This window comes from Arthrobotrys flagrans, assembly GCF_004000055.1.
Source record: "Arthrobotrys flagrans strain CBS H-5679 chromosome Unknown unitig_9, whole genome shotgun sequence".
Lineage (NCBI taxonomy): Eukaryota > Fungi > Ascomycota > Orbiliomycetes > Orbiliales > Orbiliaceae > Arthrobotrys > Arthrobotrys flagrans.
Window position 1 is genome coordinate 1,595,782 of NW_027137551.1, and position 17,066 is coordinate 1,612,847.

The 17,066-nt window shown below is 44.9% G+C and overlaps 2 protein-coding genes across 2 annotated transcripts; one reads left to right on the forward strand and one right to left on the reverse strand.

The window, feature by feature from the left end:
- Positions 1–1,229: 1,229 nt before the first annotated feature.
- On the forward strand, positions 1,230–4,453 carry DFL_005816 (uncharacterized protein; the record flags this gene model as incomplete). The annotated part of the gene is made up of 3 exons (XM_067635130.1): positions 1,230–1,596; positions 1,667–4,380; positions 4,445–4,453. 3 exons carry the CDS (start codon positions 1,230–1,232, stop codon positions 4,451–4,453), a joined length of 3,090 nt encoding a protein of 1,029 aa, XP_067489591.1.
- Positions 4,454–15,700: 11,247 nt separating this feature from the next.
- DFL_005817 (mitochondrial 54S ribosomal protein uL11m) lies at positions 15,701–16,246 on the reverse strand (the record flags this gene model as incomplete). Its single annotated transcript, XM_067635131.1, has 2 exons — positions 15,701–16,033; positions 16,100–16,246. The coding sequence occupies 2 exons, from the start codon at positions 16,244–16,246 to the stop codon at positions 15,701–15,703; spliced, it is 480 nt and encodes a 159-aa protein (XP_067489592.1).
- Between the last annotated feature and the right edge of the window lie 820 nt (positions 16,247–17,066).

The window sequence follows — 17,066 nt, forward strand, 5'->3', positions numbered from 1 at the left end:
GGCAACCAGCGACGAGAGTATCAACACAACTCCAAAAAAGACGAGAGGAATGGCGTAAGATGGATATATCAAGTAGAGGATGCGATTGGGGACGAGAAGAAGAGCAGATTTCGGGGGCTCCGGGGGTTAACGTGAGGAGATATGAATCTACGGAGGACGGTGAGGGAGAACGGAAAGACAAAAAAAAGGAGAATGAGAAGTTGAAGAAGAAAAAGTGGCGGGCGAAAAGAACAATTTTCGCCAGATTTCTTCAAGCGGGAAACTCTGGACAAACATTCACTGCCAACGTTTTTCTTAACTTAGCATCTGTTATATCTTCTATTTTCTGAGTGCTTAGTTAAGTATTTGGTTGGAATCAAGTTCAATGGGTGCAGTATGGTATACTCTTCTATTCTATTATATTTTATACTCTACTCTACTCTACTATCCTATAGCAATCACCTAGTCAATTGGGAGACGCGTTTGAACGCGTTTGATAGCTAAGAGATCGAAAAAAAAAAAAAAAAGTGTCGTCGTGAGATCGGACTTGGACCCCCAGCAAGTGCTACTTAACGCCGACTGGCAGTTAACTTCTAAATCCTTGCTTAAGTTACCGAAGTATCTATTGATGGCAGGTCGTAAACCTAGTTTTCAACATCTTGACTCATAATTGATATTCACATCCACACAAGATTTGTCTTGTAGATTGAGTTAAATAGCTTAAATGACAATTGAAATATCCATTTCACAGCTACGATTTATATCAATTCTTATACTACTAACTACACCGGCCCCTCGAGACTAAGTACCTTAGCAACCTGGCCCTCGAGACTAAACTAAACTTCGTTATTTATCGATTATATTTGCATCCTTATTTGATGACAGTGAGTTGGGGTGTGGGCGGCGTTGTTGGCGGCGCTGCCTGTGTTGATGCGTTGTGGGGTTGTTATTCTGGGTGGTGGAGTCGCAATCTCCCCGCTGGCCTTATCTCCCTCTCTGTTTCTCATCTCCCTGTTCTTCCTCTTCCTCTTCCTCTTCTCCTTCTCCTTCTCTTCCTCATCGCCATCGCCATCACAGTCACAGCTTCCCCGCATCGACTTCATCGCGTCCGACATCTGACGTCCTCCGCTGCCACAGCCGTTTCCCACCTGCTCTTCAGCCCTTTTAAGACTCTCCCAGTGACCCCAGCGAGCTTCAAGGCCTGGTCACTGTTAACATCCTTTCCCATAGGTTTCCTTCCCCTCTGTTTTATGCAATCTGCGCCATCCACGACTTTCCCGAACACTCCAAACCAACAATCCCCTCTAGTTACCCAACCAAACTCCGGCCAATATGGAATCTACCCGTCAAGTTCTCTCCCTCCTCACCACTCCTTGTCAGGATTTGGTGTCGAGAGTCCCACTTCTTCATCACTTGGAGAAGGAGATGACCAGCCGAACGGACTCACCGGCCGACAAGAGGATGGAAATATCGGAAGACAAACTAATGGATCGGACCCTACACAACCTTTGAGCTCGTCTCGTTCCTCGCCCGACAGAAAGGGCAAGTTTGTAGTGAACAAAAAGTTCAAGTGTCCCAATGCTAAGGGCGAGACTTATATCACCAAACTCCCAAATGGTATTATTTTATCGTGGACTTGGCACATACTTATCTGTTTTGGTAATCTTCTGTCTAATACTTTCCTTAGAGGTCCTCACGCACACATTGTCCTTCTTGGATCCTGTCTCATTGACAAGCGTGTCTTTCGTCTCCCACCGCTTTCACGCCCTCGTAACCTCGCCTCATGCTTGGAAAGATGCCTTTTCTCGCTACTTTCCTCAGCATAATACCCATTCAGGCTCGGATGCTTATCCTGCGGCTGCTCGCTATTTTACTAGACTGTCCAACATGGGCACTCATCGTAGCGAGTACATTCTTCGAACTCAGCTGCTCCGTTCGCTCAAGCGAGGGCGACCGCATGTCCACGCAGGAACCAAGGCCAGTTCGTCGAATAACCCCTCGAACTTCTCCATGATAACCTATAATCCGAAACTCCACGAATCGACAATCACCCACCTTCATGCTGATTTCTCAAGAAACAGAGTGATTGCTGCTTCGCAATACACTGGATTATACAGCTACTCGGACCCGAGGACAGGTTATGTCGAAGTTGAGCAGCGAGGGCATCCAGGATACGCCTCTTTCGGGTTGCAGTACATATCGCCGGACGGAATCGGTGCACTGGACTTATCCGAATCGAGAGGACAAATTATAGGAGATGCTAGAGTCGGCTTCCCTTCCTTCTTCGTAGAGAGGGCCAATGGTCCCCTCCCTCCGATCAGATTCGTTAATGAGCATGGTCCGGACGCTGCGATTACTTGCACCTGGATCTCCAAAAAGGATACAATCGTTAACACCTCGGGAAACAGAATCGTTAGTGCTAGCGGAAGTTCGAAGGGTGTTGTTCAGTTCCAGGATTCTACAAACAGATGGATGTCGTTCCTCATTTGCCCTGGCATTCCTATTCTCGAAATCCGCATCGACGAAGGGTATACAAAAACTCGAGAGCGCCGGAGTAGGATCTGGTGTATCGTTGTCAATGCCCTCGGGGAAGTGTGGTACATGAAAGGGAAACTGCCAAACAGGCTGTTGGTGCTCGGTCGTAACATGGGAGAACAGCCGCCGCAGGAATTCACGCCTTGGTATTATATTCCAGCGACGAAGAAAGACAGCTCACCGGTTGGAATTGGCATCCTCGCACCTGAGGACGGCAGTCCAAGCTTTGAAATTGTGCAAGAGCAAAATACTTGGATGCATGCGGACCAAGACATTATGGCCGTCACGTATTCCGATCACTGGGGGCTTGATTATTTTATTGAAGCCGACTTTGGAGGACAGAACTTTATAGTTGGGCGCAAGGGTGGTGAGGAAGGTCCGAATTCCAACAAACAAAGAGCCGAACTGGCTAAGTTTACTCGAATTCTGGACAATGTTCGGGAAGAACTCATTTCGGAAGTCTTTATCAAAAACGTCTATGGCCGTGGGTATCACAAACAAGTGGAGGAGACTGTCCCTAGGCCTTCCGACGAGATCGAGCCGCCGGACGAATGGCATAAACTAGAGTTATTGATTCCAAAAAACACAGGCAATGACTGGGCCTTCATCACTGCCATTGCTATTGACATGTCGAACCTAGCCCTGCTTTCACCAAACGAAGATTCGATCCTCACCCGCATAAAAGCCCAGCCCTCGACATCGTCCCCCCTACTGGTCGCTGGTCAACTTTCCCGATTATTCGCAGTCGGCACGGATACAGGGACTGTTCATATCTATAACGCGCGTCACCCAGTCTCCTCGTCGGCTCTATCTCTTCCTCCCTTACACACTATCACTACGGCTTCTCCATCAATATCTAGCCTCGCCTTATCATCGCTTTACCTCGTTCATGGTGGCACAGATGGGCTAGTTCAAGCTTGGGACCCACTTGTTTCGCTTTCTGAACCTATCAGGGCGATTCATAGTCGATTCTCGACACGTGCAAGACGTCGCCTAGCGCAAGCCGCGACCTCAGTACACGGAATTGGTGAGAACCAGTTCGCAGCCCGGGCGATATTCTTGGACCCGGATGCGACACAGCTGAGAGGGATAGTTGCACTAGGGACACATATCCGAAGCTGGAGTTTTAGCTGTTCGGTAGAAAAGGTTCAGGACAATAGCAGTGCACGACGGAGGAAAAAGAATGCAAGGGCAGGGGGGGTTAGCCATCTGCATGGGCGAGGAAGGGGGGCAAATTCACCAAAGACTCCGCTGGGGAGGGATATCCTGGATGAAAGGGAAAGGATTCAGAAGGTGAAGTGGGAGGACGAAAAGACCAAAACAAAGATGGCGCAAAGATTTGGAGTAGGGGAGGGCATGACGGAAGAGGAGATGATTATGTATGCGATGATGATCAGCGAGGAATCGTTTGAAAAAGAAAGGGGTCTCGTGGGAAGCGGGGAAGATTGTGGGGAGAGTAGTTTCGGAGGTGGAAGTTTTGGGGAAGGATTTGGAGATGGAGAAGAGGAAGTATGGGTTTATAGTGAAAGCACAGGGGGAAGTGCCAGTGCGAGGATTTCAGAAGGTTCCGGTAGTCCCGGAGGCTGGATAGAAAATGAACAACTCGAGGCTGAAAGCTCTGGGAATACAAATGATGACGAAGCCCTGGCAAAGGCGCTGCAAGAGTCGTTTGACTTGGAGGGTGGGGCTACGTCACCCGATGGGGTGGATATTCCCATCAAGTTTGCGAAGGGAAGGAAGGGCAAAGGCAAGGGAAAGGCGATTTCTGCTGGTGTATCTACTACCGGTACTCCCGGAAGAAGCGAGAGAAGGGACGGCGATGACCAGTTCGACAGAGACCTAGAGTTGGCAATCCAACTCAGTATGGTGAGTTAGCATCCAATCAGGGCATACTTCGATAGAAAAGCCGTGGGCTAACCGGTTCGTTTAGAAAAACTGAACTCCGAAGTCAGAGGCGATTGAAGGGGATGTCAGACTGATAATTTGCAGTAGCTTTTTTTCGCATTGCTTTATTATGACCTTGTTATTTTCCATGTTGATAACACTCTCTTCTTACTTTTTATGGAGGCCTCTTCGGCTCTTTATTATATCTACAGATTTTTTAATCTAGTTGCCCCTACTTATTAATTTCCATATACAGCATTGCATGATTATTTCTCCGCGCCTTGTTTTAGGTTAGATGCTAACAAAGCAGCAGATTAGATCTGGATACCATCCGTTGTCGATAACAATATAAACACCCAACTCGGAGCCACGTGTACCGTGTGCTCCAGAAACTTCCCAACCCGGGAATTAGGGTCATCCCACACGATGTTTCAAGCACATGTTGAATACAGTCTCATCAGGTTAGATATAAGCCAGTAAGTGTCTTGAAGCCAACTCCTAGTTTCGTTGCATTTCCGACAGATACCTGCCGCCAACGCAAAAGTAAAAAAATACAACACTTAGGTACTTGTTAGATCGGATTTGGTAAGCATTCCCAGATTTGGACCCCCTGTATGGCCTAAAACGGGCAAGGGACAGATGGGGTGGGCGCGAAACAGGTGCGTTGATGTTCTGTTAGAGTGTTGGTATGGCGAATTATTGTTCCATGAGGGGTGTGGTACATATGCATGATACATACACGTTGGTGGTACGGTGACTTGTGTCAGTTAACCGGATTAATGTTGTGGCGCTGGTTTAAGACCATCTGGCATTGCGCAGTCGCAATGTGGGGGTTTGGGGTTGTAGTGGTACAGTGGACGAAATGGTACATTCAGTAGGAGTTATAATGGTCACTAGCACTGGAGTGTTGGGTCTAGTCTAGACACTGTTGGGTCTAAAAATACTTACCTCCTTCAGCACTAATATAGGCGGTATAGCGGGTACATATCGATTTTCGTTGAACTAACAATCAGACAACATTGTTCCCGTATTGGTTAATCAATAAGCAGCGACTGAGCGAGCTTTTTTCCTTCTATTGTTATGGCCCAAACAGTAAGCATGAGGGATATTCCGGGTTCGAGTCTCGATAATATGAAATGGGCTCCAAAGGTCTCACTTGTTTCAATTGACAATATTCTAACAAGCATAGCTGAGTTAAGGGACAATCTACAGTTTGCGAGGGTCAGGGTGACGTCTGAATACATGCATGTTGATATTCATCAATCTGCTGAATGGTGCTATTGTTCACCATGCGCTTCCGCCTCCTCCCCCCTTCCTTCTCCCCTTTGATAATCCTCTCATCGTCTCAAGTTTCTTCCTGGTATCTCCTAACCCTCCGGCAAGATCGTAAATGGACCGCCGACAATAAACATTCCTCGGCTTCTTGGCTCCGAGATGTCGATAATCTAACAGAATGCATCCCCAACCAAATGAATATAAAAAAGCCCGTCCCCATCGATGCCATTGCACTATAAAACCGTCCAGGAACCTCCGCTGCTCGCGGCATTGCAACATACACCAATACTTACTGCGGGATCACAGATCCAAATGTGAGACAATCCGTAAAGGTCGGGACACACGTACCAGATATACTATTACATCCGGACTAAAATAAACTCGAAGGTATTCACCTCTTCAATCTTAAAGAAATCGGTATTGGAACAACAGAGAAATTTTATCGTGCTATTGATCCAATCCAGGAGGTTGAATCGATTGACAGATTATTATAGGAGTCTGAGTTAAAACCGGGCGTTTATTGGTGGGATAGGAAGGGTACTTGGAGGAAGATTAGACATTTGGGGGATGGAAGAAGGGTAAAGTACGTAACTGGCAGTATAGCGGATTATTTGGCTTCTCCGTCGGCGTTGTATGATTATCTTAGGCTTTTGTTAAAGTTTTTTATCAACCCAGGGAGGATGGGGAATATCGATGAAGAGGAGGCTTTGAAGGGGTATAAACTGATTGCGGACAGAGAAGCGGGGTTGCAAGTGGTTGAGGCGGGGGAGGTCTGCGGACACCGCAAACCAAGGTGAACGGGTTGATGGACCGGTGCCGAGGATTGTTAACCCAGCCGTTGTCAGCGCGTATTTTCAACCGATACCAACTTCTGCGCCTTCTATCTCAGAGGTAAATTCCCGAGGGAATGTTAACAACGAGGCTGCTGGGCAGGGGTCTTTGACGCGGAATACACAGGCGCAACAACGTCCACGTGCAGGGTATTCACAAATACCGATTATTTCGCGGCCGTCTAAATATTTCCCTTGGAGTTATGAACAGTTACAAGGTGCACTGGTGGGTAGCCTCAATCTACAAGCGTTAAAAGGATACAAGAAATGTTTGGTATTAAAAGTTTGGCAAATCCTACCTCGTTTCAAGGGTTGGAGGGAACGAGACTAGGACTGGAGCAGAGTCTTGGACTACAGGCAGGTGATGAAATTAGGGAGGATGCTAGTCAGAGACCGATGCCTCCGATTCAGAGCGCTCTGCTCTAGCAAACACACCATCAGTCTTGTTTCTGGGCACCGAAAACTTCATATGTACTTACTTAGGTAGAATACGAGCGGGGCAGCATGTAATTACGCCGTTAAATCTGTATGCTCTGAGAAAGACTTTCCTTCAACTCTTTTCAATCGTGTTTGGAAACACTCAAACCGAGGCCGCGAAGCTTAGGTCTGAGATGCGCTCCTACACTGTTGTGCATCCCTTCGTGAATGGCGAAAATACCGTTTGTGACACAATCAACTTCACCCATTACTAGTTTGCCTTGCGGCGAGGATCGATTCTTCGATGGTAAATGAAAAGGGGGTCTATATCTCGGGAAAAGTGAGAGATTTGTGATTCTATAGCAAGAGATGGCTTGGATCCGATGTTGGCGAACGCTTTAAAGCTAGTTGCCTTGCTCTCTGAGGCAGACTGCCACACAACTATTTATTCTAAGCCTATCTACTATAGATAATGGTAAGGTTATTCACTTACGAGCCCATAACTAGCCTGCAGCAGCTATATCGAGACGCTGTGGTGACATCGATCCCGCAAGCGCGAGGAGAAATCGATTACCGATATCCCGATGCAGCTTTGGAATAATGGGCGATCGAAGAGAGGCACTTACCACTCATGACTGGGGGGTAAGAATGCAACAATTGATTTAGTGTGAAACGTAGTGTTCACAATTTTTTGTACACAATATTAATAGCTTCTGTTGCAATGTTGGATCCAAGCTACGTAACATTTCTTACTCGATTGATGGAAAAGTATTGAAAAAATTTAAATTTTTAAATTTTTTTGTCCAATCGAAGGGATCTACTGCCGTACATATATCTTTTCTCTTTTCTAGTCCTCTCAAGATCCTCAGCCACTCCAACAAGAAATATTTTTCTTACTTTGCCTCGCAAGCATAGCGCAGCTACTAGTATACTCTGTATATGTTTTGTGTGTATCGATGTATCCTGCAAGGACAACAAGACTCTGACCACACGTCTAACAACGCTATTTTTCTGAGCCCTCAATTGGATGAAAACTCATACCGTTACTAAATACGATCACGCTTCATTGGGCGCCACCCAAACAGTTGTTATTGGTAGCACTCTGTAACAGTACTGAAACGTACGAGATACTACGCCTCACCAGTTCGTTGGTCCACAACTAGGCAGATATGCGTATAGTATGAGTGTCGTCATACCATGTGGCGATACCGCGACTCTGTTATCGATAGACAGACTGGACACGAAAACGACAGGCCTTTTTGGGTTGCAATTAAAATCTATTCTTTACCCTCGGGGTAGCTTTGACAGCCTGTAATTGTAGCACCCAGAAGACTCAAAGGAATGCGTTGTTCTGTTGGAAATCTTTCTAGATATTAGCTATATTTTTTGAACTGCTCGCATTTGGGAGAACTTGGAGGTGGATACCATGACGTATCATCACTCCCTGACGTCCGTACTATCTCGAAGACCAAATCATAAGAGATCCGACGCTCAAACAGGCGGCTGGTCGGGTCTTAGTGCATGATCTGTGCTAATTTCGCGTCGTGCCTCTGCTACGGCATGCACAGCTTGTGTTGTGGTTAGGTTGTCTGGCTTGCAGCCCTGAGCGCGCCTTGAAATCGATTCTGTCAGGCCCACGGTTGTGAAGATCATGATCGTGGCAGATTATTCATTGAAGCAGCTTCAAATATTAGCCTCTCAATTAATTCTAGATTTGTGGTAGTGTCCTAGCTATTTCTAGCCATGATGGATATATCTGTAGCTCATTGGCTAGGGTCCCGAACTTTTGGTGGTCGACAACAGTTCTGATAAACTCGCAACCCAACCGCTCATTTTCTCAAACTTACTCATTCTCCTTCCGACCCTAGATTGACGCCACATGCAGAATTCTCCGAGTAGATGACGAAACAATTCCTGACGAACCACGTTAGAAGATATCGTTACAGGAATCCATGGTGCGGCATCATGTCACATACTACTAGCAACAAATATTTTGTTGTGCCTCTGCGTGCGAAGATCTAGTCCAGCCGAAAAATCCAACAAAAGATGAGGAAAAATCCTCAGATGCCCTAACAGCGGTATCAAGATAAAGGGAAATTGTAGGGTGACGCATACACAAGAGCATAGATCCGGCACTACCTCGCTGGGCTCATTTGGTATCTTTGTTTTAGATCTCGAGAAGAATCGCGGCCTGCTGACGACTAATCCGAATTCATACTGGTAATATATATTATAATATTAGATGCTGTTGGCTGGTGCGTTTGGTCAAGGCTTACCCGTTGACATCGCAGCTGTAATCATACGCCAAACATAGTACAGAAACCTCGTATGAGGGTCGCACAATCGATTAATTCCTTTATAGATGAGAAGGGTTTTTTGAGGCAGATATGAAATAGACAGTACGATTGTGAAATAGAATGTGTGTTGGCCACGTAGGTTTGGCAAACCAAAGCTATGAGGAGGCGTGTTGCATTTAGACAGCTATAATTCCACAAGCCGCTGTGTTGTCGTCTTGGTGTACTACAATGATCCAAATCTGTCGAATTGCTTGATTCGGACACCCTGTAGCTCAGAAAGACCTCGAACTGGATGGCAATACAATGTTACTATTGAAGGAGGCAGATTCAAAGATATTCCGCTGTAATTACGAATGTTGGATACTTCTAGCATATCCATTAGGCACTCTGAATCGGGAAAGGTTTAATCGAACCCAAGGCTTTCGATCATATCCAGCTGAAGCTGCATCTGTTTCCAAAGCCCTTGCAAGCCATTATCCTGCGGAATTAGGAAGACTCATGACCAAGGTTACTGGTCACTCAATTTCGGAGGTTTGACACGGAGGGGCTCGGATTAGGATTTAACTCATCAAATTAAAATTTAGGTAACCATGCAACACAAAATTCCCGGAGCGGCCTCAGCTCAACTGACAAGATGTATAAAATATCACGCCCATGGACCTCATATGCTCATGACAAGGTTAATGTAGCATGTGACGTCGATTACATCCAAATTTTAGAAACTCTCAGTAAAACTTCAGTACTTTCTTAAGAAGTTTACAACCTTTGTTATTTGACGGTCCTGACATAAATCTCTCGCTACTAACGCTAGCCGGGCTGGTTATTGCCGTCTTGCATTAATTAAGGTTTGGCGAGGTTAGTCTCTATAACAATGCATATGAGTGGAAAATTTGCGGCATCTCTGACCCGTTTGGTGCACGATCATCGATATAATTCGGGTATATCCGATTTGGTACGACCGTCGATATAGATCAGGCTGCCAAGCTTGTAATGCAAGATCAATACGAGGGGGAGAACAATATAATACAGTGAAACCTAGGTATCTAGATGTTTTCATTATAGTAATAGATACTCGGTGTATCTGATTGGGACGGTGGTGAATGTACTATACCTAGCATGGGCACCGGGTCGGAACACTGGCTATAGCTAAGTGTTTTTTGTATTAAGGAAGTTAAGTTAGGCTGCCTTGCGTCCCTGACATCCCAAAACCATTTCATGAATTGCATCGGTGATAAGTTAAACAATCCTATCGGTCTATAACAAATATTATATTATATATGGAAATAGAGGTGGCCTTGGGCAGGCAGGATTAGTATATAAAGCAGCTTCTGGAAGTCCTATAATCATCCTTCCTTTTCGTCATCCTCACCACCATCTCCATCATCCCTCCCTTGAGTATTAGGATTTTAATTCCTTTCCGGCGAATTAAAAGCATATCTCATTCTCTCTTCATCGCCTTCACTATAGATCCCACATTCGTTTTTACCCCAAATCCATACATCAAACCCAAAATGCATTTTTCCAGGATCGCAACAGTTGCTATCGGTGCTTCGCTAGATAGCGGGCACGGCTTAATTGTCGCACCCCCGGCCATATTTTTATTTCAAGATTAAGTCGTATACTAACATTGCGTGCACAATTTTCTAGACCTGATGAAGGGATCAAATGGTGTCAACATGCCCGGCCTTACAGGTGAGTAGCAAACAATGGCATGCATTTATGTATAAATATATACAAATTTCAAGAGATCTAATTCGAGATTCTCCTAATTTTTAGTCATTGCAGACACTCCAAGGGACTGTGCTGGCCATAACTGTGGTGCCCAGGCAGACACTGCGATTATCAGAGATGCCGAAATCGCAATGGGTGATAGCCCACTCGGAAGAACACAAGGAGCATGCTTTAATTCTATCGAAACTAGATCCCTTTCTCTCCATGACATATTAATATTTTTCATTTATTTCTAGGGTTGTCAGGTCGCTGCCGAGAAGATGGTTCATAACTTTATGGGAACCAAGCCGAGTAAGAGAGATATAGAGCTAGGGCAGAGTACCGATAAAATCAAAGACGAAACCATCGGGACTTGCACCAGGAGAGGGTAAAGGAAGGGGCCTTCCGACATGCAACGATGGCAATGCTGTCGATTTTATCGTAAGTCTAAATCAGTCACTCCAACCACAACGAGACTTCTACCCACCAAGCGCCAATGAAAGCATTACAAATATGACGCGTCTCCAAATCGCCGTCAAACAGGGTGCCCCAAGTCACTACCATTGTAATTCTAGATCCTATTTAGTCCTAACTACAAGATACTTACTTTAAACTTATAGTACCATCAAGTCAACCAAGACGACGCTGGCCCTTACCAGTGCAAAGTCGACCCGACATCCGGTGGAAAAGATAACAGTACATTTGTCAATTGCGAGATGATTCAAGATGTCCCTGGAGTTGTTGGAGGTATATACATATATATATCTGTCCGCCGTCACATCCACGGCTTACGATTGCAAAACCTAGATTCCCAAAGATATAGTCTGCAAATCGAAGTTTCCGGAATCAAGAACGTCTGCGTTCTCGAAATCTACAACAATACCCCTGCCGGCCCATTCGGGGGCTCGGTTGTATTCACACAGAATCCAACTAACCTAGCCGTTGTGACTAGCACGAAGACAAAGCGGTCTGTTCGACGGGGCCTGAGGCTGAAGCGTTGCAAGGGCGTCTGCACCAAGCTATTACCTCATATTAGAGGCCGAAACCATAGACCTCTTATGGATAGTCTTAAAACCTATCTCGACTCTGATCCTTAATTTTTTCAACTTCAAAATTGTTACATAATTGATTCAGTTAATACTGTGAGGCCATATTGATACCAGGACTCCTCATTCCGTTATCAAACTTAATTCCGACGTTGCAACCTTCCCCGGTTATTACACCTACATACGTACTTGCACGTAATCGGAAATCTTTCTTTTGGTCTATAACAAATGTTTGATGATAGATAAAAAAGCAAGACCGAGAGAGAGAAGATGATATAACAATACCTACAACTTGAGGACTAACTGTTGGAGCCACAACTAATATATATATCTTGTATACAACTTTGCAACAGTTCCACGCGTGCGCGAGGCCGCAGCGCTGCACCAATGTTGCAACGCCAGGAGGGTGACAATAAAGGTTGGAAATTACTTTGTCCTATTTCAATCAATGGATCTAGCTGCAACTGAGTTCAAACTATTAAAATTAACGTATCTGGTAACATATACTAATACTATAGCTAACGACAAGTCTAGTTCGTGCTTGGCCTGATAAATTTATGCTCAGGAAAACAAATAAAAGTCACCCAAGATCCAACATTATGGTGGTACCATCCGGCACATCCTGAGTCAGGTTTGGCATAACTGCAAGGGGTAATAATCATGGTATTTCGGTGCACTAAATGTATGGAGCTCAAAAAACTGAGGCTTTCACCACGTACGGTAGTCTTTCAACCAAATTTCCTTCTTAAACGTAAGCTGTTATGGCTAAAAGGCGTGTTTGTACAATTGTGATATATACTATTCCGGATTCTTCATGCACCATGAATATTCAGAAAATTTGAAACGGCTCCCCGTATAATACGTTGTACCAGTTTTACAAATAGATATACATAAGTAGGTATTAGAAGCAGGTTTCTATCTATTATGAGGAGGTATTGTTGTCGAAATGTCTGCGCTGGTTGTCAAGATCCTTCACGAGGATGTTTTATAGTTAAACGCTTTAGATTTTGTAGGTTAGCGGTTATCTCGTCGGGCCAGCATTCATGCTTGAACCTGCCACGCATACACACGCGCTTTTGAGCGGCGGTTCTTCACTTTCAGGCACGATTAGAAATCATTCTATTATTCAGAGCGGAGTTTCAATTATTTGTAACTACTAGACTCTAAAGACCTACATCAAACCAAACACGAAAATATTTTTGGCAGTCTGCTTATATTTGTTTTAATCGATCGATCGAGATCATAAGATCTTCTATATAAAAGTTTCACAACTCGATCACCAATACACTATCTACTCATAGCTTTGATATTTTCAACGATCGTTAACGAACAGGCAAATGAATAACTGTGATCATAAATAAAAACTAATAATAGACAAATTATTCCAACTTACATCCACACAATGGTAACCACTCCGCTCATTAAATTCTCAACAGAAACCAGTCGGTCCCAAGACTTTCTACAGAAAGTTGTCAAACTGCGCGTACAGAGTGTCGGAGACCATATCTCCCTTCCAAAACTGGTTGTCTGCGGTGACCAATCCGGCCGGAAAGCTTAGCCAAGTCGAAATAATCATGAGACTTCGTGGATATGGGGGTATCGAAAGTGGTCCCGCGTTCGGGGAAGATACGCTCAGCATCCAGGTGTCAGGAAATACAGGTCTTCACTTGACGGTGGTAGATTTACCTAGACTTATAGCGGTAGCAAATAAGGAACAGTCTCGGGCCGATGTAAAGCCTGTCGAGACTTTAGTCGATAAATACATCAAAAGCCCATGAACGATAACAGTCGTCATTGTACAGACGACTAACGATATCGTTAACCAACGGATTATTCAGAAAGGTCATGAAGTCGATGCCCAAGGCGAAAGAACCATTGGTGTGATCACCAAGCCGGATTTAATCAACCGCGGGACGGAAAAGCGAATCGCCTTATTATCACGAAATGAAGATACAACGAGGCTAAAACGTGGATTCTTTATCGTCAAAAGTCCAGCTCCTCAGGATTAGAGAATGGCAGTCTTAGTGCTGCGGAACGTCGGCAGCTCGAAGTCGACTTTTTTTCTTCCCCGCCGTGGAATGGGCAGCATCTCGACCAGAGTAAAGTAGGCACAGCTCTGTTGACTACTTACCTACCAAATGTTTTGGATGAACACATCGAAAAGGAGTTGCCGAAAGTTTAAGAAGAGATACGTCAGCTGCTAGAAAGTACGGATGCGAAAATGTTGGCACCGGGCGAGGACTTTCTTGGCAACTGTCAGTTTGAAGTTTCATGGTTTAATTATGCAACCAGGCTCTCGATGGGAACCACGTGAGACATGGTGGCTCGTTTTTTCAAGATTCAGAAATCAGAGTAAGATCGCAGATTCATATATTCGATAATAGATTCGCTCAGAAGATGCGATCGCATGGGGCAAAATGGACTTCTCTTGCTAGGTTCGACTAGGCTAAAGCCGAGAATGGTTCCCTACAAGAAAAGGATTCTATCAATGATGGCGACGAGGCCGTAAAAGTCTGGATTATTAAAGTAAGCGTGCCCCAGAAAGAGTACTTATGCATACGGCCGGGTGTAATCTCAGGTTTTCTAATCTATCGCTCTCGTGATGCACCAGACCTACCGAAAAACCAGAGGTGGTACTTCTCGAAGAGCTTTTTCACGAACAGTCTACACCATTGTTTGGGATTGTCCATGCCCACCTCAATGAAGTTCATAAATGCGTCTACAATTTCAGCAAGAAGTGTTTGGGTGCTGTGACCAAATCCTCCGAAAGATATATCCCGAAGTACATGAGGGCCTTGCCAAGACGCTCGAAGAAGCTGTGGAAGGACGAACGGCGGTTTCCGATGACATGTAATCATTATTACTCCGATAATATACCAAAGCTCGGAGAGATGGTTTAAGCGATTTGGCCAGAACTACCGTGGGAGATGCGGCAGCACAAAGTCTTGATAAAATGGGTTTATCAAAGAGTCATATTTAAGGGATAGTCTTCGCTCAGCGAAAATCATTGTAGATATGGAAGCACAAGCCTGCAAGGAAGCCACAGAATCCCCAAAGTCATACTACAAAGTCTACACATAACCTTCATTTCCTAAGTTGGGTGTAACTGGTACTCACCGGTGATATTTCGCCATAGGTTGCAATGAAAACTTTCATCGACAACGTCTGCCTCCAGGTAATCGAACGTCACATTATGACCGACCTTGCCAAAGTCTTTTAGCTGGTGAACATGCCCAAATTCTCAGATGACAAGATTGTTCGCCTAGCTGTAGAGTCTGAGCATAGTCGGAATAGGAGAGCGGACCTTAAAACACTCAAAGAAAAGTTAGGGTCGGGTCTAGTGGCGCTTATGTAGATTAGTTACAATGTTATCTGTGTTTTCCTGCCGCAGTGAATGATCTGTGGGTACGAGCTAGGCGGATGTTATATATTATCCGATGATATTACATTAATATTATAATACATTGCTTTTCACCGCAAGCATATTGCGAATCTGGGTAATTACTTGGATGTTCTACCCACCACCACTAATCCTTGGTTTGCAAGAAAGCCTTGGTTGATTACGTCCTCATCTCGAAGGATTGATTTTATCAAATAAATGGTATTATACAGTCATATATACATAAAGGATCCGCTAGGGGGCCCCGAGGGGATTTATCATGGCTCAAAACCAGCCAACCCCTGCGAACCTCAAACAGCCTACATATCCAACCGCCCATTACCCCCCTCACGGCACAACCTTAACCCCCATACTCTTCGCCGTCCCACAAATACTCCTACAAACCCCTTCCAACGGAATCCCCTTCATCCTATCATCCGACTGTTTAATCTTCCCAATCTCATAAATATGTTTCAAACTAACCGTCCCCACAACATCGTGTCCCGGTTGTTTAGCTCCCTTTATCTTCCCCTTCTTCGGTTCTACCCCCGCAGCTTTTAATAATAAATAACTTGTCGCGGGCGTACGGACGTCAAAGGTGTAGGATCTGTCGGGTCGGACTGTGACTTTTACGGGGATTGGAGTGCCAGTTTCGAGGTGTGCTGTTCGGGCGTTGAATTCCTGTTTTTTTTATATTTTATAGCTGTTAGTGAGGGGTTTAGAGTTGGGTACGGAGCTCGTTCTTACACGACAGAAGTCCATGGATTTAACACCTCTAGAACCAAGTGCAGGACCAATAGGCGGTGCCGGCGAAGCTTGTCCAGCACCGACGATGAGTTTTACAATCTGGTTCGAGACGACCTTCGCGCTGGCCGAGGCGGCGTGTTTGGACATTGCTGGTTAGGAATCCCTCGGAAGAGGGAAAGAAAGGAACCGTGGAACTTCGGGGTTAGAGGGTAATCCCGATTTGAATGGGAGCTATATATCCTTACTCGGTCTTCCTCGTGGCCGAGGTGGGATCGATAGGGTGGTTGTCGAGAACGTGGGGTGCGGACGGGTCGTGAGTTGAAAAGGTTGGATTTCGAGGTTTTTGAAGATTGGCAGGGATTTTGGTAGGAAAGATGGCGGAGATAAGATAAGATTGGACGGATCCAACACAAAATTACAACAGTGCACCCTGGCTTCCATCGGCTACTGAAGAGGTCATGATCGTAAAGACAATTTCTCATTCTCATTCTCGTTTTCATTCATTTCGACTTCCTATGTACAATACCTCGCCTTTTTTAAAAAAAAAAAGAAAAAAAGAAAAAAGAGGTATACTATTTACACATATTCTCCATCCACCCCACCCATATCGCTTATCAACAAAAAACTGAGAACCCACCATCCAACCATCCCACCATAGAAAAGCAAAGCACCAGCCAACGATCCACTCGCAGGCTCTAGAATAAATTTGAAAAGGAAAAAAGAAGAAAGAAAAGCAGGTATTAAAACAGCAAAAACAAACGCCGCAGTCTCATGGTGTATAATTGTTTAAAACAAGAAGAAAAAAAACCGAGTAAGAAAGAAAACCATATGTCTAGTCGATAAAAGGCCGAAAAAAAAAAAAAAATCATGTACGCGAAGGAGGTGAAGGCGCAGAAAGGAAAAAGGCAAAAAAATATTCACAAGTGAAATCGAAACAAGTTAAGGGTGGACAAGAATGGGCTGAAAA